General features: G+C 44.7%; 1 protein-coding gene across 7 annotated transcripts; it reads left to right on the forward strand.

Moving 5' to 3' along the window:
• The first annotated feature begins 80 nt into the window (after window positions 1-80).
• LOC105684187 (cordon-bleu protein-like 1) lies at window positions 81-27,844 on the forward strand. 7 transcript variants are annotated; one of them, XM_048660048.1, is made up of 11 exons: window positions 81-99; window positions 15,734-16,037; window positions 17,684-17,915; window positions 18,014-18,140; window positions 18,801-19,496; window positions 19,600-20,052; window positions 21,382-22,662; window positions 23,447-24,867; window positions 24,942-25,042; window positions 25,126-26,512; window positions 26,592-27,844. In XM_048660048.1, the coding sequence occupies exons 1-11, from the start codon at window positions 96-98 to the stop codon at window positions 26,631-26,633; spliced, it is 6,048 nt and encodes a 2,015-aa protein (XP_048516005.1). In that variant the 5' UTR covers window positions 81-95; the 3' UTR covers window positions 26,634-27,844. The 7 variants fall into 7 exon arrangements, with proteins under 7 accessions (XP_048516005.1, XP_048516006.1, XP_048516009.1 ...); XM_048660049.1 differs by having other exon boundaries at window positions 21,385-22,662; XM_012397352.3 differs by lacking the exon at window positions 81-99 and adding an exon at window positions 712-949.
• Window positions 27,845-27,890: the final 46 nt, after the last annotated feature.

The following is a 27,890-nucleotide window of genomic DNA, read 5'->3' on the forward strand; positions in this document are numbered from 1 at the left end:
CTCATGGATCGTAACAATCGATTCCGTGCTCAGAACGCACCTTGTCATCATTCCTCGTTCGTGTATCTCGGATGGCGCCGGCGATTCGATTCAAGATGTGTAAGTAGAGCTAACAGTGAGGAGCAAGCCGAACAGAATATAGTTTCCAGTTACACCTGGATACCAGTAAGTCCAGCTTTATCAGGGTTTGAACTTCACTATTTTTTCTCTTGCTTTAAATTTTTTCAGGTGATAGTAAGCAGCTCGAAAACGTTCGAAAATTCTTTTTATTTCAATTTTTCAAAATCCAAAAATTACAATGACCGCTCGGGCTATCTGCCGAACGGGCGTTTTTCAAAATTTTCCGGATTCTGAGGAGTCCGGTAACAGAAAGATTCTCGGGTGTTATATTGCCGTGCCAAGATCACCTGAGAGAAAATCGAAAAGGATTATCATGACTTGGCGAAGTTGACATGTAAAGCCCGTTACACGTATATCCCAACAACTCGACATACGTAAACATATACCTGGTGGTCAGTTGTTGAGCACCGAGTTCCGAGTGTCCAAGCGGGACGGTGCTAAGCGCCATCAAGAGCTACCGACGAAGACAGGTGCGGGTGGTTAATGGCGTCTACGGCAAAGGTGAGGCTTGGCGGGGCAGGTAAACATGCCCCACGGGGGGAAAGGGGCAAAAAAATGGGTGAAAGGGAGGGGGGCAACCAAGGAACATGAACGCGGAGGCAGTCCAGTGATCGCGACCGTTGCAAGCGGACGTCGTCAACGTCCAGCGATCATCGTCGCCATCGCTTCTATATCAATTTTATTTTTATTTTCGTTTTATTTTCCCTTATAATCCAGAGTTAAAAAATCGTTGATAAACCGGGGTGCCGAAAAAAAACAAAAAAAACAAAAAAAAACAATCCTCGGACCGTCTCATGTCTGGTGCATAAAAAATTGACTTTTGATAAAGGTATTATTAATTGATAATTTAATTAACCGAAAGAATTACGTATACATATACATACGATACATTTGGCACAGAAATGTTATGACGTGAGATCACGTGTATCAATTTTGTATCATGTATAGATATGTACGTATACGTATGTATATATATATATTTCCTTAAAAAAATAAATAATAATTGTGTGTGTTTGGGGATATATCGATATTAAAACAACTGTAACAGTAATAACAATATTGTTTGTGAAGAAAACGGAACACCAGATCGGTTTGCCGTATGTAGTATGTACCTCTATGTATTTCAGTCTGTTAAATGGAATTTTAGTTTGTAATTTTCAGACGTACTTCTATACCACACGGGATATTCGGTATAGATATACGTATACCTATGGTACCGTAAACGAAAAACTAGTCGGATGTATATCTACGGAATTTATTGCGGTCATCTATGAACATGGGAGATGAAATATAAAATCACCGTTTCAGTTTCATAACAGCGATGCTGTACACGTGAAATCGATTCAATATACCTGTAAAATTATACTTAATTATTTCAAACCACCGTTGCAGCGGTGGGAAGGATCGCAATTATCAAATGATTACATCGAACAATCGACCGGATATATTAACGAACGATTGCGTGTAAGGAAAAAAAAAATGAGAGGAGTATGTGTTTAGCGCACATCGAACACCGGCTTTTTTTTCCCTTTTCACGCGAACGTACGAACTACATGTTTCATTATTCATTACCTAATACGCGCGCTATTGGTTAGATAAAGAATAATCAAGTAGTGCGATATGAATGGTATTTTTTCTTGGCCGTATATAAGGTGCGTAATTAAGACATCCTCGATGAAAAACAAGTGGAGCGTTAAATTCCATGGGGTTGGTTCGTCGAATCGTAACAAGTTTGCTTAAGCGCCGCGGGCGAATCATGTCTTCTTATACGAATCGCTCTGTTATCACTCCACCTATAACTATACAACAACTGTACGAGCTATCTTTAGTCGTTAGGCAATTACCGCACGAACCCATTACCATTTTTCTCTCAATGTGGTGCTGCCTACAGCAACAGCAGCTAACGGCAAGAGCAAAATTATTCTCCACGTAGCGGCTGCAGTTGTCCTGTCTTACATCGTAGAAAGTGGGTATATTATAAAGAGACGTGCGTATAAAATATATAGCTATTATCTACGAGCTATGATAAACACATACACGCTTATAATCTCATCACCGTCGTGTATCGCGATATACTATACATAAAGCATTCTGCACGTACACGTCGTCGTGAACGTACGTACGTACCTACGGAGATATATTTAATGTGTACCTGTAATACGTCCGCGAGCACCGTGCGCCTCGCGTCGGTGGCAAACAGGTGGTTTTCTTATATTAATATACACACAACGTATCTACATAGAAAGACAAAATATTATATACCGCGGGGAGTCAAAGGTACGCGTTTACGAAGGTGAACCACTTTTATTTCACTTCTCTCCTCCGTCTCGTCCCCTTCCTATTCCACATCTCTGAAAAATGAAGAAGCAACAACCTCCGACAAACCTTTGCATTTTTTCACCCCTAAAACATAGCGCGAACGTTATCCTCCGTTCTTCTGCCCGGGCACGCGTCTCCTCTCTCCAAATTAAGCTTTTACGCCTTTACTTCCATGTGGTAGAAGCAAAATGTAAACAAGACACAATTGACACAAAGGTATGAATACGTACGTAAGTGTTAGGTAGATTTACGTATATCACACCCAACGGGACTTTTAGAGAGAGACTTGAAAATCGAACAAGGTTACACTTGATCGATTTATTATGTGTCTCTATTACCGATCTCGCTGTTTGTCCCTCTATCTTGTCGCGCGCGCTATACTCGAGCGGTTCTACGATTCTCGGTATTATTATATTATAATATTATACATTGAAATCTCTACAGATACTGGTTATGCGATTAGTTTTGGTTCGAGCTGTCTTACTTTTTTTTAGTTTTTTCCCCGATCTCCGTATCCGTTACTCTACGTGCCCACGTAATAGTTCGGTAGAGAGACGAGTGGAGATCGTAACCGATACGTTTTTGACTAGGTGTAATGGAAAAAAAAAAAGGTAAAAACTTCGGGTTCTGTTGCACTTGCCGATTTTAGAACCTATTTTCGAAATATGATCGAAAATTCTTATCCACAAGAGTTGGAAGTCACAAGACGCAAAACGTCGATAAGTGAGAACGAAAAAACTTAACCCGAAGAAGTCGACGATAATATATTCGCGACATGAAAGAGGAGGAAAAAAGGAGAGAAAAAAACCAAATAATGATGAAATACGTTTTGTAAGTGAGGATTAATTGTAGCAAGAGTCGTAGTATTTTATTGTAGTGGGAGATAAATAGCCGTCTATATATATACACACTTTTGATTACACACCTAATTCCGTACGTGCGTAATTTTCTTGTGGGACATTTCAAGATAAAAAAGATAGAGGTGTCTCTCCGTATAAGGGTGATGATATGCGTGTGTATATATGTATATATATAATAACTACTGCGTACATATTGCGATGGTATTCCATGAGTAAATAACATCATCATACCTGTTAAGGTATACCTACCTAGATATTAATTCTTACGTATGTGCGGATGATCATTATATTCTTCTTCGACTTTGCTATGGGCGACGCGTGATCGCACGTATGCGCATTTATCTATATGTATACATACAGAGTCCGATAATTACTGCACACGTGTCTGCAAATTATGTTAATAAAAAGGAGAGCGACAACAACAGGTATTAAAAAAAAAAAAAAAAGGAACGGATTGATCGCGTTAATGATGCGGAAAAATTTCGAGCCAATTCGTACGTGAATCGAAATGACGAAGAAATAATAAAGTTAGTAATGAGATTAAAAAAAAATAAATTAACGAATATAACGAGCGAGGATGAAAGCAACGATAGGATATAACGATTGCAAATAAAACGCGAGGCCTATAAAGGCGATGATCAGTTTATTACGTTTGTATTATACTATAATAGACCATGTGCAAATGAATACACAATTCACATAGGTTTATCGGTATTATATACACATGTATCGTGTACGAATAAATATATATACTACGTGCGGGCAAAGTCACCTGCAGCATCGTCGTCGTATCGTCTCCTTGGTTTGAATATCCGTCAAGGTCACCGATTCACATCAAATGTAACGCTACATAGTTAATTTGAAGAAATTAACTATTCGTATATGTATACCCACCGCTCCATACCATATCAAACAAATATAAAATGCGTCGCGTCGCTCAGCGTCGTGATTCAATTGAATGGAATTTTTTTCAATCTTCGATTCTCAATTTATTGTAATTACACATGTGTCGCCTCGGTTGTGCACCGATAAAAAAAGAAAAAAAGAAAAATCTTGACGGTCATATTATTCGTCGCAATATAATCGAATATACATATATGTACACTTATGTATACACGAATCGGTACATAAGTTATTATGTACGTGGCGTCATCTTCGTTCAGGTTTTTTTTTCGAATACCAATCCGGTGACCCAGCTGATCCTTTGAGAAATATGTATTGCGTGTTTCTGCTAAATTTATAACTCATGGGTGCAGTTTCTTTTTTGCCTACTTTTTTTTTTTTTTCTTAAACATCGATTTATGATGTAGACTATGTAAATTTTCGCATGTAGTTCCGCAAGCATTGTGCAAACGACGAAAAGAAATCCGCTTCTTGAAAAATTTAGTAAAACCGGCATTGCATCGTGGCGTAGGCTCTTCGAAATTTTCAAAACGCAGAGCGTTCCAATCTCCGCAGTAAAAATATGAATTAATTTCAATATCTGCTGTATATTTCCTATAAATTTCTCAAGTTCGAAAATCGAGGTCTAGGCTGCGACATGCCACATGCGTAGAACCGCATTACAATTTTCGTGTCGCGATCGGTTGTACGTATTCAATGATATTGCGTTTATGAGAGCAAAATCGATACAAGTTATACTTAAGAATTAACCGCTATACGTCCCATTCTACATATATACGTTATTACGTGTTATTATCTAGGTAATGTTCCGCCCGATTTACCGACGTATAGAAGAGGATTCCGTTAAACCGAGTAAATTTATTCACTCCGCCACGCATATGAATGATATTTAGTGGGTGTATTTCTGCAGAACGAAACGACGCTGTGCATTATACCTCTGGTGCGAGTGCAATACAATCCGTTTATTCCAACTGTTACCGCTGCCGCTGCCGTTGCTGCTGCTGCTGCTGCTGCAGGTCGTGAACTCATTAAAAATAAAACGGGCGTATACGATGTGCACGTTTAGAAATGAGGAATTATTTTCATTATTCTAGGCCAGATAAACTTCCGTCATTGCAAAGAGCCAGAGCCACGTTACACGTCTACCTATTTCGTATAAGGTACACATATCTCATATCTACGGTTACACGAATGTTAACTCACAAAAGTACACGTTACACAGAGACCCCATCGCGTACACAGTGAACGTACGCTGTAAAGTCGCTCGGGTACGGAATTCTTATACATATATCTGTGTGTACGTGGCATTCCTTGTCAAATCGATCGATTAGTTTCGCTCACTATTTTTCTAACTTTATTTGATTTTAATGATCGAAATCCAAACAAAAATTTTTCCATTAACATTTGTCTTCACACTCTTCTCGGGGCCATTTGAAAATGAAAGTGAATTTTCTTTCTCTTCGGATACGTCAGTTTTTCGAGAATTCGCAGTGTAGACGCGGAATGCCCCGTATACGTTTACAGATAAGACTCATGACCTCGCTGCAGGTAGAGATAGCTGGTCACGTTATCCTGGCCTACATGAAAGATACTTCTGCCGCGAGACAATCCTTCTAATATCTCGAATGTTTCGTGTTTGTCTTCAGATTAGTGCGAGGGTGTGTTTGGAAAAAGCGCGAGCACGAATTAGGCTCGGCGGATGCCGCCACGCGTTCGGTTATCTCATGAATAACTTCTTCGTCTCATTGAGCGAAGGCTACTTTTCGTTTTTATTTTTCGGCTGTATTATATTCCGAAGACGATCGCGCGGTAACGGTATCGTTTTTATTTTTATCCAAAAAACGAACGGATTCGCGGAGGTGTCGAGTCGAAAATATTAACACCGCGAAAGATAAATAATTTATCACTCGCTCATAAATATGGTAAATTCTTTGATAAGCCGGATCGTTTACATGCTAAGTTGAACGATTCGCCAAAATTCTTATCTTTTTCCTAAAGATTCTAGATTTCTCCGTAGATACCTGTACGCGCGATGAACGGCTTCTGAAATCGAGTGTCCGGAAATTCATTGATAAGTTAACAATTTTTTTTTTCCCCTACTTTCTTTTTCTCTTCTCAAATTACCGACATCTCATCGAAATATATTTCGCACCGCCTCCGCAACGGCGAAGTTCGTCGACATCGTATTTTGCAATTTTAGCGCAAATCGTACGCGCGCGTCGCCGTTACGCACAATTTTCATACGAGCAACGGATATCGTTTTCAAATATTCGCTTGTGCACCGCCGTTGAAAAAAGCATCGGTGTTAAAACGCGCGGCACCGAACCACATCGAGGTATGTACATTATCGACGTGTACATTGATACCTATCCATGTATTTACATTTTGGTATTCAGCAGGCACGCGGCGACCGTCTGCGGAACGCAACTCCGTCTCGGATTACGTAACGGACTTTAATATATCGATTCCTAAACGCAAAGAAACCCGCGCTTGACGCATGTGTTGTACCTACATACGCACGCGATATATAAATGCGTATAAAATATATCTGCTATAGGTGTATAGGTATATCGCGAGTGGATTTGTACACACAATGCGCGTCCCATGTATGTCTCTCACACCTACCTTTACCTGTAAAATATAATCAGTAGTATTGACGAAGTTGAACGTGATAATTCAACGATTAACGCGCGGCAACTGCAGTATGTAACATATGTGTGCTTCTGCGGGTACTTCACAGCGCTGCACATGATCCATATTTATGAATATACATACACATGCCGCTGCCGCACCACGCGTATAATTAAAATCCCATTCGCCGATGACATGTACGCGGATTATTTAACACAGCTATTGACTAACCGTACAGCGTGTCGTGTATAATCGATTGAAATGCAAGTTCCCTAATACTGCATCACGATGCCGTGAAATCCAGCACAAGGTAAGGGATTTATATGTATTTTATAAGGCATCGGAATTACGTGGATAGAATAACTGAATCGGCATTTACACTCCGACTTAATACCCGTACCCGCGAACGCGAAAAAAATCTATGGGAATTGCAATTCCGCACGCGGTAGTCCCACATTACGTAATATCGCGCGCGGAGTTTATGAGATACGAAATACGAGTGCGAATCGACGCTGATGTTTTATTGGGTGTAAATGATAATTTTCACTCAAACCTCGATGCTCATCGCATTGAATCGCTGGTGCACCGCTGTAATCTAATAATTTTCTCGTACTACGTGCATACACCTGTGCAACGATCGCCGTCGATCTACATAATTACATAGAAATCGTGCGATTGTTTCAATTGATTCAATAATGATAATAATAGTGACTGTCGTTTATCGATTTTTCTTATTTCGATATCGTCGTTACGAAGCGCGAAGATCAGACGGTCTTCTCGGTAGCGATGAATCCGCAACGCGCCAATGTACGTACGTGTACGTACAGGCGAAAGGAAATGAAGGAAATTAATGCCGGTGAAACTTCTTCTCGGCAAAATAGATGGATCGTCGTTTCCTGTAACGAATTCCTCTCGATTGCCACGTTCGCGATAACCTTGACGTCATTAATACTCCAATCCGATGAATCATCGCGGTATCAATTATACGAGTATTATCAATATTTTCCGTACCTAAACGCGATTATATACCCATTAACTGCAACGAAGGATAAAGCGATGCGATCGGTCGCGTCAATAAAATAATACTCTTTTATCGGTTGTTTTTTTTTTTTTCATTCATTCGAAATTGCGTTCAGAAATCGCAAGACGGACGATGAATGTTCCGCAGACTTAACGAAACATCCATGTTATTACGTATCGTGCGTCCCGTGTAAAGAATCGGTTCACCATGCCGGTTGCGTTACGTAGCGGTTTCCGGTGCAGGCAAGCAATCTGAGAAACGCAACCGTATTACACAGTGCGCTGTCCTCATTTCTGAAAATCTAATTAGACTCATTAAACCTGCTCGATGTACGCCTACCCAGCGGTGTACAATAATTGGTCGCGTTACAACTTCCTAATTTCAAATACCTGCAGTCCCGTCTTGGATCGATCGAAATTTTTCAACTTGTAGTCGGGGAAGACTCACGGTCGGCCCTGGCGTCGCTCCGACCATGAATCGGAATCGGCGTATCTGCGACAAACGGGGGGAACCTTATCTGTGATTTATGCCAATGTCTCTCGATTGGCTCACGATCATCTTTGTCAATGTAACGACGAATTGTACGTGTTATCGTGAGCGATAAATTATTCTTCGAACGTTCGTTACCTGCAGAAACTTTTCAAGGTATACGTATACAACCTACCTCTGTATGCGCAGTTAGAGCAAGTGCCACCTGCCTCTTTTACCTCCCCGCGTACCGACAACTATTTACAGTTAACTAGCCTGGATTAGACCGTATAGTGCTACGAAACCGGGCGAATTATATCGATGATGATTACACACTGGCACGAGCCTCGTAACTCCGTTCGTCGGAGTCCGATGTGCAGCCCGACGCTGTACCTTTTACCTTCGACGAATCAAATGGCATGGATCACTTTTCACATCCGGTGCAGGTGCAACTTTTACGGAATCAAAAATCGATACCCCGAAGACGGACCGGGCGCTACGTACAGCGTGCCAATTTTTCGTTTGCGCAACACACGTACACAGGCGCGCGTACGGATTACGTTGTAACAGCCGGTCGATGAGCAAATATTTTCGGTGCTTATCCGCGCTAAGCGAATTATTTATTACGTCGACGGGGAATGGAAACGAGGAGAGTAACGGGGGGGGGGGGGAGGGGGGCTCCTATCGGTATACGTGATCTTCGAGCGATGGTCGGGATCGACAGGGTTGCACGAGCGAACGTGCGTCCAAGCAACCGCGTCGTCGTAATCGTTGGACACGGAAGAGAAAGCCCCGGTGTACAGATACGTTGTTAAAAAGGAGTATCGAAGTACGAATGAGCGAGTATTAACTGTAAACATACAAAGAGACAAGGTGTTACACGACTTTAACGAAAATACAAACGCCGCGATGAAGAGAATTAAACAAAAGCAGCGGGCGTGCGATTCGCTCGTTGCTCCCGCCGTTGATACGTACGGTGTACGGAAAACACTCCGTGGAACAGCGTCGGCGACTCGACTCGCGTATTTCCTGCGATGCTGCGGCTTATGTTCGCCGCACCTGCGAACGTTGTTCCTCCGTTCCCCTCGTGTTTTTTCATTCGGCTTCTGGAAATGCACGTATACGAAAGTAGATTTCACCGGGTGTGGCGAGGGTGACGCGGGATAACCGTTTTCCTGTTCACCGTTCGTTCGTTCGTTCGCCCCCCTCGCACGCGACTAAAATTTCCCGTCGCCGATCGCAGACAAGTTGCGGCGTTCCTATAGGGTATTAACGCCGACTTGGATTTATCGGTTTTTATTTGACTGCGCTGAGAATGCCGGTCGTACACACGAGGTATTCGTATGCATATGCACGTGTACAACACTTGAGGAAAGTCCTGCGGAACGAGTGTAGAATTAACCGCATTCCTCCCTGATCGACGTACCGATCTTTTCACCCCGTGACGATCGTGTGCGGAAAAGTACATACCTTGAACTTTGGATTCGCGTCGTTGTTATTCTATTCGCCCTGGCGATATTCGCATATTTCGAGGTCTCCCGATCGGAGAGAGAGAGAGAGAAGTTCGTTTGAGAAATTGATCGAGACGATCGGCGATATTTGGCCAAAAACTGTCTCATCCGTGGTGAAAGTAAACGACGCTCGGCTCAGCTGCTCGTCGCTTAATTCCGCACCGTCGTCGTTGCTGCGGAAGGAGGGCATCGATGCCGAACCGACCGCGTGTATGGCGAAAAAAAAAAAAAAAAAAAAAAAAAAACCCAATTCGTAATGTCGATCGACGACGAAAAGAGCGAAATCTACTTCCATCTCGATCTCGAACTAACGTACGCAAACCGAATACACCGGGACACTTTCTTTCGTTCGTAACGCGTGGATCGTATTCTTCGTGATTTTCATCGAGTCGGAATCTTACAATTAGCGCATGAGATCACTCCTTCGCTCAGCATTCGCCCATTCGGCGGTTACACTTTCGACAAATCACCGCAACGACGAACGTGCGAGTAAAACCTTTGAATAATCGCTGTGTGCGTATTCTAAGGACGAAGAAATTTTGAATTCTATACGACGAGCCGGAAACTCTCAGGTGTGATCAGAAATGTGCGCACATCATTGTGCGGTGAGGTGTGTACGTGTGTGTTCGTTCGTTCGTACCCACGTCTCTTCGAAATGAGATTCTCGTCGCGTCCGAGGTGCGAGGCGAATGTGGTTACAATCGTGCACGGTGTAAGACGTGTAAACGTACGAAGACTGCGTACAGTCATCCACAAATATTTCATCGTTCTTCAACGAGCCTTCTCTAAACGACGAAATAATCCATCGTCGCGACCGATCGACGGTATAGATTTACCGAACGGAGACGGTCGCACCTTGCCAGGGGTCGAGGTACCGCCGCCCCCACCCCCGCCGCCGAATGAATGACACGGCAAAAAGTGACGAAATTATCTCGTCAACTTCGGCAAAAAGAAAAAAAAAACCCATTGCAGTTCGCTGTACCCGACGACTTTGCGTGTTAGAGACTCGTACCTGCCGATGATCGCGTTGCACCTTTCCGCGGCGACGTGGCACAAGTCTTTTCTCACGCGCTAACAAACGAATTTACACACCGCGTCTCACCGTTGATACGCGCGACCGTATAAGATTTACAGCGGAGAGAAATCTTCGCCCGGTGTGTTTTCAACGAGAAAGAAAAAAAAAACAACAACTCACCCACATATACGTACGAAATTATTTTTCCAACGAATGAAAATATCTCGCAACGCGCGACCACCGCGACGGATGGGTTTAACGTCGATATTTTAATACCGTGGGTGGGTATAATATTCCACCCGTGAGAACAGTGCGAGGAGAGTGCACCTCTCAACGAGAAAGTCGAAAGGGTGTAACAGTTTTGTAATGGGAACGATTGAGTTGAGGCTGACCAATAACCGTTCACCCTCCTTCGAACGTATAACGGTTTCACCTGCGACGACCCTCCCGCAACAACGTTCGTCGCAACTTGCGACACGTACGCCCGTTACGTCCGTGTGAACACACTTACGTACGATTATATACGTATACATATACAAGTGTACGAGTGAATCGGAGGAATATACCAGGTGGTGTGTCGCACGGGTGTCATATGATATACACAGCGTGTGTACATACTTCATTTTGTAAGATCATTTCTGCACGACGGATTCCCTCCTTCGCCGTACAGTCGCAACGGTAGAATCTCATGTATCATTCAATGGACGAGTGAATGAACGACGACGGAGTGTACGGCTCAATCGACGTCCCGGCACAGCACTGCTGGAAGATGTTTGATCGATGGATCCGCCGATCGTATGAATCGGAATTCATTGGACACAGATCGCGACGGGTGGAAGTATGACGTGACCGATTCGAGGACAGAGGAATTATCGAGATTACCCGTTGCAATGGTTACGTGCCGCCTCACGTGTTAACGCTCCTATCTACTCGAAAGTATGCACTGGCTGATTTCACGGGCCGCGCTCTCTCTCCGTTACATATTCACAGTCAAAACTGGAGCAAAGCGAAAGAAAGGGGCCCAAAGGGACGGAGGGAGATCGACCCGACCGTCTCATTGTATCCGAGTTGAGCGGAACTGACACAGTGTGTAACAAAACCCGCTTTTTCCCAATCGTAAATTCACGCTGATGTTCTGTACGAAGAAAAGAAACTCCGGAAGTAGCCGGGCATTCCAGCTCCGATCAGAACGTTGAACGGTGAAAATCTCCGCGAGAGGTTCGAACGGGCGCACCTGCCCTACCCCAAGGGTTAACTCCGAAGAGTCGAAGTAGGAAGGATGGATCCGAAGGTGACCTTCGTCGTTGACGCTATCCGAGGGCAGGGCGCTACCGTGATCCGCCGGTATCCGAGGTACGGCGTGTAATTCTCGTCGGTTTGCGCGGTTAGTTGGGTACCGTTTTGCTCTGGGTTCCGCGAGCGGAGGCTCCGGCGGCGCGTCGAAGCGAACGAAGCGAACGAAGCGAACGAAGAGTCGCGGAACGCGGGCAGAGGAGGAAGGTGAGTAGCCTGGGGCCCCGAGGCAATGACCTTGCGCGCTCCCAGCATCGTCGTAATCTCTTCCTCGGATCAATTGGCAAATGCGCGAACGACCGCCGATTATATTACCTGCAATAATACGGACCTTGCCACGGTATGTGTCTTTTACAGCTGAACGGAACGGCGGCGCTTCCTCGGACTCGATCGTGACTCACGATATTCTCGTTACAAAGACGCAAGAATACCGATCCTCTACCGGTCAACGATGCGAACATTCCGAAATTCCACTTTTCGTTCACATCGACGAGATTTTTGTTCCGATCGCAAAAATCGCGAGAAAATCGAGGTCACGGAACGAGGGTAGGCCCGATTTAGGACGATACTCGACCGGTGGTTTGTCCAATGCAGACGGACACCGAGAGTCCAGATATACGAGTTCGTTACCGAAGCCGCTGACATTTTGATACGATTTCGGGGCGTGCTTCGTACGTGCCTGCCGCTTTCTACCCGGTGTATACCGTGGTTGGTACGTGTACGACGAAGACTCGTACATCATCGAGTGTCCGTGCCGCGGGCGACAAGACCGGTAACGTCGTGTGTCCGACGACGAGACGCGACGGACGACAACGACGCGGGTCCGTCTTGCGTAGAGATTTGTTTTTTGTTTTTCATTTTTTCTTTTCATTTTTAATCCTCCACACATCCATCCGAGGGCCGACACGACGAGCTGCAGAAGCGGCAACGTAACGTACGACGTAACGTACGACGTAACATCGAGGGTACGAACGGATACCCCCCCCTCCCTGTTTCTATTCCACCCGTTAACGCACTCGATACGTCCTCTCCCACCGAACGCAGTAATGCGAGAACACCTTCACTCGGATACGCCGATTGATATAGGTATATATGTATACCTACCTATATCCATCGGCTATGTAATCATCGGTGCATACGTACGTACGTACATACCTAGATGTACGATATCTGTAGATATATCTGGCTGGGTTATAGAAACGCGGGCTCTCTCGCCCACGCACTCGTTCGTTATACACAGACTACAAGTCGTACGAGTGTATCGTGGAAACGTGGACGCACGCATGGAAATGTGGGTTTCTCGGTATGCGTTCCTCACCGAGAGCCTTCCGCGATGAAAGCGCGTATAACAGTGGAACATGGTGTGTGGACTGTAGATATACATCGTACATATGGGTGCGCTATGTAATAACGTTACGTAGGGTACGAGTCCGTCGTAAGTGGTGATCACACAACCGCGATGTTGTGCGGTCATGTTGAGGCAAAGAGCTCGGGCATCGTCCCCTTCAGCTGGTAAGAAATCAACCGGCTCGCCTTCTCTCTCTCGAGATTCGCGATCGTTCGGTATCCGGTAGTGTACCTCGTTCTTGGTCGGGGTCATAGGTACGTACGAATACACACGCGTACGCGCGCGTGTAAATACATTAACGGCTGGACGGGTGCTGCGTCCTTTTCTTGAATTCAATTACTGTTACGTCTACCTGTAACGGGGTGCGGAAATGATATTTACCTACGTACGGTTGCTGCGGGTACGGTCTTCGCGACGCCTGGTATTTATGCGGGGGCGAAGGGGAAAAAGGAAAACGACAACCCGAGGCGCGCATCTCGCCGAAGGCGGCATTGCAAGGTCGACGAAGACGGTGGAAAGATCGAACGGTGCAACCTGCGCCGACGGAACCGGAGTTTTTATTTTTTTTTTTTTTTTTTTTTTTATTTTTTTTTGTCATTCGCGGTGGAAAACGAACGGAAAGTGAAGGAAAATTAACGCGCGCTTCCCTCGTTCGTTCGCCGGTATTACAACCGTGTTGTATTTTATATCGTCGTGACTTCCGAACGGTAAACAATTAAATTGTTGTTCTTGGGGACCTCGAGTTTACGTATCATGTAGCGAGCCGTGATGTTTTACCATAAGACGCGAATTACGCAATGATACCTCACGGTCTTGTGTACGATGTACCGTTGACTCATTCATTCTTATATGTATACACACACGCCATTATACGCCACGTATTACAATGACGGTAATTTATTCTTCGACTATATTTTATTGTAATACTGTACATATTGTATTTGAGCACGTAACATTTCTCCGATGTACAAAGTTCCGGGTGTAGATACCGGAAATCGTAAGCTCGAGGCGATCGAGCGGCGGGAACAAAAATCGACAACAACCCGCAGCCACGCTCTTCGACATTTCGTGGAACGACCCGACGCGGTTGACGATTAGCGGAGAGATGATGCGTTGTTATCCTCGGACACCGCCCATCGATTACATCGCTTACCCCCCCCCCCCCCCCGAACGATCCTGGGGGCAGACAACGCGTGCTTTGTTGCCGAGATTTCGAACGCTTTTTAAAATTCCTCGTGTGCGGCGGGCGTCCGCCGTTTGCGCGTCCTTGCAGGGCGTCCTCGAACGTCCTTGAACGACCTTGGACGAGGAGCTACCGAGGACCGTGGAACGCGTGGGAGATGACTTCGCGTAAGCCTAACGAGACGAGTACCTGTCGCCGCAATTTACGGCCCACCTGATCTCGCTGATTTCGAGTTTTGCGAAAATTTGTTCATTGTATGTCACTGGGTTAGCCGCCAGATGGTCGTCCAAGTTTCGGAATATTATCAGATCTGGTTTTCGAATTTTGCATTCTCGTTACTCTCTTGCGATGGCCTTATAACGAGCGTGATCGATAGATACACGGTACGATGTAAAACGGATCCGATTAAATCCGAATCTGATTATAAGATTCGTGACTCGATCGATTCGCGCTCTTGAACGTGCATCGGATAAATCGCCACGGGAGTCTAACTCATCATTGGTACAGATGCACGCGCGGTGTCGTGATCGTCTCGATCTAGCACGCGGACTAACTTGCGACTAATGGAGTATTGTGTGTCTATTCCTACGGTGAAAATGTGCCAAACGAACGGACACGCTTTCGTGACCGGTGCCAATTATGGCCGAAGAAATCCTTCTACTTGACTAGACATCGTCGAGAAATCAATCCCCTTATGCCCCCCTACCCCCCCATACCGAGTCATTTACAACCGCGCAATCTTCTCCCATTCGATCATATTTTTATTTATCGAATCTCGTTTTTTCATCAATCAAGGGTGCTGCAGACGCGGTCGTAATTTCACCTAATGCAATTCCAAGGTGATTTCTAATCCGGTAGGCCTTGGAACCATTAATAGTTTGCATAATTAGCATCGTTTCGGCACTCGAAAGATTCCAGGTACACACTGGGAATTTGAAAGTTCTTATTTCTTTTCGGCGAATTAAAGGAGCCGGCGATTTATCGTCTGATTCGTCCACCGAAGTCGTTGCCGATGCCATGATTTTTTTTTTCTTCATTATTCTCTCCCCCATCTGTTGCAGTGAATTGCTGCGGACGGAGTGTCGCGAAGAAGAAAAAACCAAATTCGTCAAATATGGGATTAACCGTGACCGAAGATACACCGGCAGATATGCTCGCGGGGAACATGGAACTCTTGGTTCAACTGCCGCCGAGAAGCGACAACGATTACGACGACGATTACGAAGAGGAGGAAGAAGCCCTCCACCATCAGCACCATCGAAATCACAGAGACCGCCATCACAACCATCATCACAACAACGGACATCACCCCCGGAGAGCTACGACCAACGGAATCAATGCCAGAAGGGTAACCGTTGCCAGAAGGTGAGCGAATTTTCTTTCGTTCGCTTCGCAATTAAAACTCGATTAATTGCCGGTGGAAGTCTTATATTGCTGTAAGAGGATGAATATTGCGCGTACAGAATAGATCTGAGAAAATGTATATTGTACGATGTGCGGTAGACCTTGAAGACTGGAACGGGCCGGGTAATAAAAATGATTTTAATATCTTTGCGCGTCGGTTATACCGGATGGTTGAAAATATACGTGTACGACGGTTTATTGTAAAAGTAGAGCAGGGTATACCAGCTTGCGGCGCGCTATCCGCAATTTCGTAGGTATTATTACCGATTATTGTTCATAACCGCAGAACATCTGGGTTGTGAAACCCTGAATTTCTTGCAACGAAATACGGCGGCTTCCGAAATAAAAGTAACGAAATAAAAGCGAGACGGTGCAAATGCAGATTTTGTATGTCCGCGCGAGACTCCCCCGAGAGAATGAGACTCGAAAGTTCAAATACTCGGTAGACCGGCTCGGCGATCACGTGCGACAGGTTGACAGTGCGAACTTGACCTTGTACCGTCCCACCTTGATCCTTCCACAATTACACCGTGTGTTGTGTACAGCGGCACCAGCTGCGCTCGCTACGGAGTACCCCCTTTCATGATTTAACATACGAACAACTTACCGCAAAGTCCGTTCACGTAGTTTTGCAGCTCGGAGGTGAAACGGAGAAAATTTTCATGCGACCAAGTGTTACTCGATAGCAGCTCTTTAGAAAGTAGATAAACATTGTACGTGTTACATATATATGCGTATATTTATCTTCCAACGTGTGCATTTGCTTGCCTGTTTCAAGTTTATAGACGTGAACAGCACGCGAATCGACGTCCATTGAAATCGTGCGATTTCGAGTCGGCAATTGAATAGGTCCCATCGTTTAATAATATCGCGGTGTAATTTCAATGGTAATTATCACACCCTGTATTATATACATGCTTATACGTATAATCTGTCGTTATGATCTGTCGCCGCAAAATAGTTATAATTATGTAACGCTAACGCGCGGTCTCTTACTCTCTACGTTTACCTCGCGCACCTTATACTTTCAAATATGAGACAGACCGACTTCGACGGTTACGTAAGGAGAGATGCGGTGCCAATGATCGCCCCGAGTTTCGTACAATTCGTTGCTTCAGCGATCTGTTTTTTTGCTCATATGCCCGGGGAATAATGTTCCTTGTGTTTTTTTTTTCTTTGCTTTTAATGAGATCGGTCTTTATTCAGTTGTTGTTATTTCAAGTTTCTTTTTTTTTCTTCTTCTTCTCTTGCGTCGGATTTGCATCCGACGAGAGACTCGTGAATTGCATAGCGTTACACACCGTCGTTCGGACAAGGCCATCTCGGTTTAATATCTCTGTACGGCTTCTCCACCTTCCTTTACCCCGTTATTATATGGTAATAAAGTAGAAACTCACCGGGCAGAGCCAACCTTGCGAGTATCGAACATCGAAACGCCCCCCGCTGCACTTTTTTTTTTATTTTTTTCTATCGACTTTCAGCTGCAGGGGGGGGCGGACGGAACGATTCCCGGATTATTTAATAGCCGAAGTGTATATTTTTATCGATTACATATCTGCTGTGAAAATTTTTAGCAGTAATAAGATTTTTTTTTCTCTCGGTTACAGCACACCCATGATGGACCTACTGGTGCAAGTTGCAACCTCGCAAAAATTATCAGCTTCTAGTTACACCCTCGAAGCTATCGGCGAACACGGTTTGGTACTTACGCATCATCCTAACACACCGATCGGTGCACTGGACGCTTTACAAGTGAAACTTTTACCGAAACAAGGAACATTCGCACCTGTTAAAACTAGACACGCGAATCAACCGTTCGAACCCACATTCAGATTGCAGGTGAGGAAAAGCGTTTTCCTTAATCAACCCGTGAAATACGAATCGACTGGATTTAGAATAAAATATAAAACACGGTTCGACTCCGTTTGTACCTTCAGGTTCATCTACCTAGAAATCAGTTGTACGTATCGAGGGTCAGTTCAAGGATGAATCTTGGAAAAATTCTGGAAGAAGTGTGCCGGGAGAAAAATTTGGACCGGAGTAACTACGAACTCTGTCATCCAGGTATTTGATCGAAATTGTACGCGCCGTATTTGGATCTGAATTTATACGTTGCGTACAGTATACAGACGTGTGACGTGTAAATCTGTGATATTTTTGCGAGCCGGGCTTCCCGATGTACTGGTACACCGTTATATAGGGCTTCTCCCGAAGCCCCGTAGTTCGTTAGAGAGGAATTCAATTAGCCGTGGAATTCCGTGGCGACGTTACAGTCGGCACCACGCAGTACGACGTCGGTATAAACAGTTTTTGACTTTATTTTGACTCATTCAAACCATAAGAGATATCCCTCGTGATCTACGCGCTGTACAGTTCTACCGGTGAATTCGGGAAATGGTAAATTTTCCGGGGGACTTGATGCGAGATATTTCAGTTCGAGTTCGATAATTAGTTTCGCAATATATTTTCCGAGCCTACCATTTTTCCACATTTAATTCTTACGAAAAACACATTAAGTGGAAATTGCCGCCGGGGTACTCGGCTAATGGGTACGGGTAATTAAACTAGTTAACGTACAATCTTAACTCGCGTTCCCGCTTCTGATAATTTTCAAATGTCTCCGCCGTCGACGACCGGCGGCGTAAGTGTGTTCTCTTCACTTTTTATAGAACGATACTTCGGATTCTTTTCCCGATTAAAAAAAACCGCATGAAATTTTCACAGCGAACCTCGAAGAAAAGTTGGATTTATCCCTCTCGCTCCAGGATTACCACCTTCAGGAGGTGACGTTGTGTCCGAAACGTCGTTCTCTCGGTTCTTCGTTGAGTTCCCAGGACATAATGGCACTGCAACGTCAGGAGGAAAGGAGGAGGCAGGATGCGCGACACACCGTGTTCGGATTCGCGTTCAAAAAATCTAAAGAGAGTTCGGTGAGCACCGACAGCCTGGGGGAACGGAGCATTTCACCGGCGCGTAGCGACGGTACCGGAAGAAGCGCGAGTCCTCTGCAGGTGCCGACCGCCCCCCCCACAAGGCCGCAACGAAAAAGACGACCCGCGCCAAAACCTCCCATTCAACAAGAGCAACACCCCGACCTCGACAACGGTGCGAAGGAAACTGGAAAGGAGAGGGAAATTGAGAAGGAGAAAATTGTCGTCATAAGTCACAGTCGGAATAGTAGCGACAGTTCCGGATACCACGAGGCGTCTGTACTCAGCGACAATCTCGATTCGAACATACGTATACCGGAAACTCTGCCGAGAAGGAGTAAGGCTCAACCGCAACCCCTGGAACCCCCGCCGAGAACTTTGGCGGAGTCTTCACAAGCCAGTAAAAGTCTTGGAAATTTAGCGTTCGTACCGACGAACAACAGAGCGAGCATCGCACGGGGAACCAGTAATACCTCGCTAGTTTCCACAGGTGAGATTTCGGAACGGTCGTACGTTTGTTTTTTTTTTTTTCTTTCTCTCCCATAATGGTTGGGAAGCGATTGTTCCAACGTCCTATTCATACTCATTCGCAGGTTTGCGAAAGAAAAAAGCTGCTCCAGCCCCTCCGCAGCCGAGGCCTCTGTCTTCGGCAATTTCCACGCAAGCTCTGGAGCGTATCGTGGACTCGGAAGAGTCCTTGACTTCTGGAGGGGATTCTCCTCCGGCAAAAGCCTCTTCAGACGTCGCTGCTACTTGCAGACCGAGCCTTGTTACCAGTCAGAGTTTAAGTAGCGATGATTCCGAGCCAATTACCGTAACCATATCGAAGATGGAAACGGAGAACAACGACGTCGCGAATCCGCCGAGTCCTGAAGTTTTGAAAAAAGAAGAAACGGGCGTCGTTGAGAAGCCAACGCCGAAGAAACGTTCCACAGTCGTGCAGCCTTTTGTCGCTATAGCGGAGACCGGAGACCAGTTTGACGTTGCTGAGACAGCCACAGAAATCGTTACGCATAACGTAGAGCCCGCTAGAGATCGTAAACGAGGTAAGCTAGTCCGCAGCCGAAGCAGTATCGACCAAAACGTTGCAGCTTATAGCTTCGTGTCTCGGTACAGCTTGGAAAACGTTATCGAACATCAAGGCGAAGTGAGCGAATCCGTCGAGTCATTCGTAAAGTCCGTGAAACCGATACCCGCGAAACGAGCCTTTCTTTCCAGATCGCCGGCCGCTATAAACGAACCACCGGAGAATCCGCGAGCCCCGCCTAGAGATAGGTCATTCAGAAGACAGGAAAAAGTTTTCGATATACCGAAGTCTCGTAGTTTCAATTATTCACGCGCGCCGAAACAGAAGCTTCCCATTCGTAGGTCACCGCGATCCTACGAAACTCCGGAAAGTTTGAAGTGCGCGGCGACTCCGTATCTCAAAGAAAACCGGAGCGACGTCGCTGCGATCCTCGACCTCGAGAATATCTCACCGTGCGGGCTCCTCGAGAGCAGATTTAGCCCGAAGAGATCGCACACCGGCAATTATATTTGCGATGAAAAATGTCAGGTCAGAATGATAAAGCAGAGTCTCAGTTTTCAGAGCACGAAGAAGCTCAAAGAGACTAAAATTTCAAACAGTTTCGAGCGTAGCGGACTAACCCCTTCGATGAGCTTCAACGCGAGAACCCACAAACTACCGGAAAAAGCTCCCAAACTGGGTGACCTCAACGTCTCGATGTCGTGTAACGACCCCAGAATTTCGACGCGAGAAATTCCTCCGTTTCAGAATCCAACGCCCTTTCCACTGAGCAATTTGCAAATTTTCGCGATATCGACTAAGCCAGACAATATCCAGGCGGTTCCGAAGGCCTTGACCCGTATTATCGTACCCGAAATTAAAGTTTACGGTCAAGAACCGTCCGATCATGAAACGCTTCCCTCTTTACCGCTAGTCGAAGGTTACTCCAATGGAACCAAAAATAGAATCGAAAGAAAGGTCAGCATTTTAAAACCCCCACCTCCCGGACTCGTCAGTCGCCAAGAGTCCAACGAAAATTGGCATAATTTTCTAATACGGTTGAACTCTATACTAGAAAGTAGGACCGGTGAGTTCGTGTAGATGAAACTTGAAACTTGAAAAAGGGTTCGTGTCGCCTCACCTTGAATGTACGAACATCAAGCGCGCCCCTGCTTTTAGATAATCTGAATATTTTTTTTTTTTGAATAGATGTACACGTATCCTGTATTTTTAGATGATTTGTATATTGTTTGTGTTTGCTTGTGTTGTACTAACGCTTTTTTCGTGGTGGCAGCTATTTTTTTCAACACTTTTTGGCTCCGCATCTCTCTTATCTCCATCTTCTTCTTTTTCAACGTTCTTGACCCAGCAGGAGAGCCCGTTCCTGTTCCGAAGCCTCGTAATAAGTTGGTAACCACTAACACACCCATATCCGAGTCTCCCAAAGTACAGCCATCGAGGCAGCTTGAGGTAGTACCAATAATTGATAAATCGCCCTTGCACAAAGTAATAATTGAACCTCCAGCTACGAATACTCGAGATCTGCACGTAGAAAGCACCCACAGACTTACCGTTGGTAGCGATAACAAAATTGACGAACGCGAAGAACTTCGCCGAAATTCTCTGACAACGAACGATATCGAGCGGTCGGTCGGACCGTCGAAAATCGTTGCAAAGGAAACCGATCGCAGCCGGGAGATGATTTCTGATACTTATGGCGAACATAACGATCGTGAAACGTCTCGACGTCACGGTGCGAATCAACCACCGAAAAAACCCAGGCGCAAGACCGTGGGGACCCCGGATCCGGTTATCGAGGAAAAATTAATGCCGAAAGTGGACGTAACGGAAAAGCAAGTTCCCCGAATCAGTGGAGTTCCCAATGTGATCATACAATCTTGGGATTCAACGGTGAACCGAACGGTCACTGGTAAACGGGTGTCAAAGAAGTTCGCGCAACTGCAGAAAAAGTTTGAAGAGCCCCTGCATAGTCTTCCGATTTATCTGACGAATGATATCAAAAGATCTTGCGCCGTCATATCGACCATACCGAAGTGCGATCATTTCGAAAAGAATGCGTCGCCGAGTATTGACGAGAAGAAAGATTCGAGCCTCGGACTTCCCTTCGGGACGCGGGCGGGAAAGTTGATTTGGGATAGCAGCTACCAACGGGAGGATCAAAGGAGTGCGGGTAAAACTGTCAAGATTACGAATGTGACCGGCGACGAGTTGGAGCTCGAAGATATATCGTTAGAAATGTTCGAAGAATCGAAACGCCCTCGAGATCGGTCTAAGCTTCTGAGAAGCAATTCCGTGCTGAACGACTACGAGATAAATACTTTCGAAAACAGTGGAAGAGCCCTGACGTCGAAATCGGTAGATTTCACATTCGCCCTGAACCCCAACTTGAGCAGGAATATATCGGACCTTTCGACCGACTCTTATCCTCACAAATATTCAAAGAAATACTACAGCGAGGACGACGGCATCGCGTCGGAAGATATCAACAGAGGATGGAAATCATCCACGGCAACGAACTTTCCGCCGTTTTTCAGACGTGGTATATCCTGGGACAGGCGACAGATGGTTTTGCCTGCAGGAGGTGAAGAATACGAGGCTGGGGAAGACGTTTGGACTGTGGGGGAATCAGGTGCATGTCGTTGTGTTACTAACATTCTTAGTTATTTTCATTTTCTAACACTTTGAGTAGATTGATTTTATACATATTTATATATTGCATTTTTTCGATATTCGCATATTGTGTCTGCTCACTAACTAAAGCTTTTCGTGTATAAAAATTTCGTGACTAATCCTAAACAACTCTGCGTCAAATGAATGAACATTTCAACGCAGATTCATCTTAATTACCTACATTTATTACGCGAGCACCATTTATTCGCACTATAAAGCCGCATTCTTATCGCTACATGCATTGAAAAGTTCAAACTATTTCGTCTGTTTCATTCTTGGAGTAGGACAGTATAATTTCCTGAAATCAGGACGTCGAGTATTTTCCGTTGCCCAACCTTCGTCGATAAATCGCACTGGTACCTTTAAAAAGACCGGAAGTCATTTCGCCGTACTCTTACCGTGTTCACTGATCGGTGAAAAACAGTAATTTTCTTTCACGGCTCGTTATCACTTTACTTGTCGACTTGTTTACTCGCATTTATGACCGCAGCCAGTGCACGGTCCATAAATATCGCACCAACTTTCCGCAGAATCATCTATCACCTATTATCGAGACGGCCTTGCGGACCCATAGGGGTATAGATGTGAATAATACGTGGAATATACTAAACGTGTTTCATTCTCACATGACGAAGAAAAAAGAATGAGCAAATCGTTTTTCCCATGAGTCAAAGGCCCATCACCCACCGGCAGCTTTCAGACCCGATATACTGACGCATCGTATTTCTTATAAAACTTTTCAGCGCCGACTGCAAACGACGGGCGTAACGATTTGACCGCACCGATTACAGACGCGGAGGCGACTTCGGAATTATTGAAAAAAGTCTCGGACACGCTTTCCGGTTCTTCACGGTCACCGGCTGTGGCTCTTATTTCAACGTCGGGCAACGTATCGCCGAAGGAGCAGCAGCAGATTAAGGTGTGCGTTGACGCACCGGGGGAATCGAAGATTCGAATCAATCAGCCCCAAACGATTGCGGACGATAATCTTACGCGGCGCGATGTGACGAACTCGAGCGAAAAAAGTCTTGACGAAAAAACGATCGAATCTAACGTTGCCGACGACCCCGGTCGGACGGAGATCGAAGATTCGTTGCGAGATTCCGTGCAGAACGAATCTTTAGCTGCTGCAGAAACTACCGATTGGGAATATCAACTTCCTGAACCACCTACCGCATTCAGGGATACGGAAGATAATGAAAATCGGAAAGGGAGTTCCACAATTTCGTTGGAAAAACGTTCGGCTGATGTAGAGTCGACGGATTCGGCCGTGAACACTGATACCGAGATTTCCAATAACGCAGTGTCTTCAACGTCGGATGAAAAAACGAAGTCCAGAAAAAATGATGAAGTTTCCGCGACGCGATCTCCGAAAACTTCGACTTCCGTTAATGAGGCAATTAATTCCGACACAAATTTCCAAACTCGTACTCTAGACTCCGCTACTTTGGAACGTGGGCGTGTTTCACGTTCAAGGCCGGTCAAGCCTCTCGGAGATTCTGCAGCGAGAAGGCCGTCCCATGCCGTTTCGACGCCAAGCGTCGCTCCTGTAGATAATCCGCTATCAAATTTCACTATCACGACATACTCCAGGCCAAAACCCGTTGAAATTTTGAACGAGATAGAACAGAGAGACGATGAATTGCAGCCAGGAATTTTGGGTCGCAAAGGGTCCGCGGGTCAGACCGAATTGTTTGCTGCCGTTCCACAACAGAATCGCCGTCACACGGCCACCGCAATTTTCGTTACAAAAAATGCGTCTCAATCCTCAAAGACCTACATGACGCTACCGCGGAATGAAAAATCTGCACAGCCAGAAATTCCTCCGAAGAAAATTGAGCCAGCGGAAGGTGAGGTGATGAAAGAAATTGACGATCAGCAGGTGCAAATCAATAGCGACGCGAATAACACGAATGTTAGTAGATCTAACGTCAGAATTTCCATAGTTACGAAGCCCAGGCCTCGAGCTAATACCCTCACTGATATTGTTCTATCGAAAAATCAAACTTTCGATGTCATAAATGGTAACGAAACAGTCGGGAGCAGCGAAGAACAACGTAAAGATTCCGCCCCGGAAAGTTATGATAAATCCTCTCAGTCGGGGGAAAGTATTTTGAATAAACAGGAGACGCCGGACAAGGAGAAGCAATTGCAGTCTTTAGAGGTGCGTTTCGTTATTCATTTTGAATAAGTTTCTGAGTTTTTTCGAGTCTTGAAAATGTTCTATTTTATCTTCAGATCCTAAAGAGCATCTCGCCGCAGTTGGATGACGCCCGGAAAACTTCACGTGACGATGGAATGTCCGAAAATACCGATTCAGTTACTTCCAAAGAAACGAGGTAAGAATCTTCATTTCTATTTTATTTGCATAGCGGGCTTTTCACCGCGCTCAAATGTCTCAACGAAACAAACGGTTTTGCAGATCGCAAAACGACGTAAAAAACGAGCCACCAACGGATGAAAATCCCAAGAATTCTGTACCGGCTACAGTTGAAAATACTAAACCAAGTGAGCCAAAAATGAAGCGATACACATACTCTGGACCTCCAGCTATCGATTTGGGCAGCTGGTCAGAGAGATCGAGGACCAAAGTTCAGATAAAACCGGACAGTGATTACAAATTTGAGAAAAGTAAATCGCCAGAAATTATTACCCCGGCACAAACAACCCCTGCGCCGATAATCAGAGAAAGTCCTTCGAATGCAGGACCCAAAATTGGGACAACGTCTGTGATCATTCAAAACGAGACTCCTACGCCGGTATTCCCGGTACAACCAGTAGGAATAACTGCAGCAAAAAATTCACGTTTCGAAAGGGATCGCGCTGCAGAGATCGATAATCGCGATAGGAAAGAATCAAATGAGCTGGCTAAAACTCTGATAGCAAGAACAACGGCGACTGGTTTTACGAGGAGACCAGTTTCCGCCGTGTTCGAACCCTCGGGAGTTTCAACCTTGACAAGGTTGAGGAAAAAGGAGCCCGAGGAGGAAAAAGTGGTTGGGGCTCAAGGTCGCCTGCATAATCAGACCCCCGAGAAGGATGAGATCGACAGTACGCCCATAAACTTCAAACAGTTGAAGGAAACCTTCGGCAAAGAGCAGCTCACCAATTCGCAGTCAAGGCCAAATTATGGAACCTACGGTAGGCCAAAATCAGAATATAATACATCGGGATCCGCGGTTCGCAGGGACAGCAACGTCGTCCTGTCGAATGGAGAATCGGAAAAGGTAGCTCCTGTTTCCAATTACTCGACCTTACAACGGATTTCGACGATCGGACCTGCACGCGTTATGAGCGGAGCAGAGAATACCAAAGTTCACGAAAAACCCTCCTCTATTTCGAGTCAAGAAAAAAGGAATTTCGTTGTATCAACGAATCGCTTGGGTTACAATCAAGTATCGGAAGCCACAGGTCCCGGTGGAGTGAGGAGAACGAGCCGGGGGAATTTGATGCCAGTAGTTAAAGGGTTCAAGGTCACGACCCTAGAGGGTGAAGGAGCAGCGACTTTACCAAATAATAAGGATAAACAACCAAATAATTACGGAAGAGTGGCGATCGGCGATATTTCTAACGGTAATTACGTCGCAACGCACAACGGTCTGAAAAAAACAGTCGTCCAAATAAGAGGAGATGATTTTACCAATGGGATTCCTAAACCACCACCAACGATGCCCGTCATCACTGGTGTTACATTAAAAAGCACCAACGCGAATAATTCCAGACCAAAATCAATCGGGGGGCAAGCCGATCCCAGAAGCGAACTGCTCGAGGCCATCAAGGGATTTGGAGGAACCAGTCAGCTGCGACGAGTGAGTACAAGTTATTTAGATTATATCAACGCATAAATTTTCATTACTTTACCGATAAAGTATTTCCTGTGTGTGTTAGGTCCCCCGAAGGAGCATGAACATCAGCGGAATTCAAATATAAATGAATTTTCGAATACTTGCTCAGGGATTCAATAACTGGATGGTAATTTATTATTATCGCAGGTCTGAACTTCTTATTTCTCTCTTTTTTGTTTCCTCTTTTCACGAAGAGTGATCTGTGAATAATTTTCCGCAGCTTTCGGCCGTAGTTGCAAGATATAGGTTTTTTTTTTTTTTTTCATTTAGCAAAATTCGCGAAATTTATTTCAGTTAGTAACGTTAACGTCGAAAGATTGGGGCGGCGTGTAAAATGTAATATACCTATATTATAAAATAAATAATAATCGTAATAATGTAGATATAACAACGCGTGGTAATGAGACTCCACTTTAGGTGCTACTGGTGTGCATTTAGTCATGTAGGTTTATACTTCGGAGTGAGATTGGTGATAATTTATCAACTATCATCTTTAAAAGACGACTGAGAAGGAAGCGTTTATAAGCTAGATACCCGCGACAAGTAATTATGTAGTATATGTGTATAAAATATTGCTTTCAGCGTTAATTTTGCATTCGTTTCGTTTCTATACACCAATTCACGCTTCTTTCATTTCACCTTTGCAACGAGACGGATAAAAAGAAAATGTCATAGTTTATTTTAATTCTACCAAAGCGTCGTATTTTCTTTATTGTTGACGAGATGTGTGGAAAATGTTATATCGAAACGAGATAAGAAAAATACAAGAGAAAAAAAAAAGCCCGTACATTATTGAACGATAATATTCCGAACAATTGTGCTGATCGTGAAAATGACGACATCTGATCTTCTTTCTAACTCTGCGTTATAATCATTATAGCTCAATTACCGTTTCTGCTTCCATTTGTAGAATGACTCAGGGTTCTTATAAAAACTTCATAGTCGTTTTTTACATACCCAAATAGAGAAAAGGTACGCGACGAAGTTTGCTTACATAATATTAATGAGCACACGTAGATTTACGTGTGGGCATAAGTTTTTTCCGCGAGTTTATACTCTAATGATTAATTAATGATATTATTGAACGCTCAAGGAAAGACGATAAGATACAGCACTTTTGAAACTAAAAGATTATAAACGTAGTTTCTGTAAATATGATAGAAAATCCGTATTGTTAATACTGTATTTAATAACACTCTGTATACTGAAAATAAGCGAGGAAGCATCACTGTATGTAATACCTATTTATGTAAGTTATAAATTATAACTGATAATTATATTGAAGTTAATCAAAAATTGAATATCTCCAGACCCTATAATTGATAAATATATGTATCACTTC

This window comes from Athalia rosae, chromosome 1 (assembly GCF_917208135.1).
Source record: "Athalia rosae chromosome 1, iyAthRosa1.1, whole genome shotgun sequence".
NCBI classification, from domain to species: Eukaryota; Metazoa; Arthropoda; class Insecta; order Hymenoptera; family Athaliidae; genus Athalia; species Athalia rosae.

Excerpts from the sequence above, each read along its gene's own strand:
- LOC105684187 (XM_048660048.1), top strand. Across the intron at positions 18,141-18,800 it reads CTACGAACTCTGTCATCCAG|CGAACCTCGAAGAAAAGTTG; the intron begins GTATTTGATCGA and ends AAATTTTCACAG. Across the intron at positions 20,053-21,381 it reads CGCTAGAGATCGTAAACGAG|CAGGAGAGCCCGTTCCTGTT; the intron begins GTAAGCTAGTCC and ends TTCTTGACCCAG.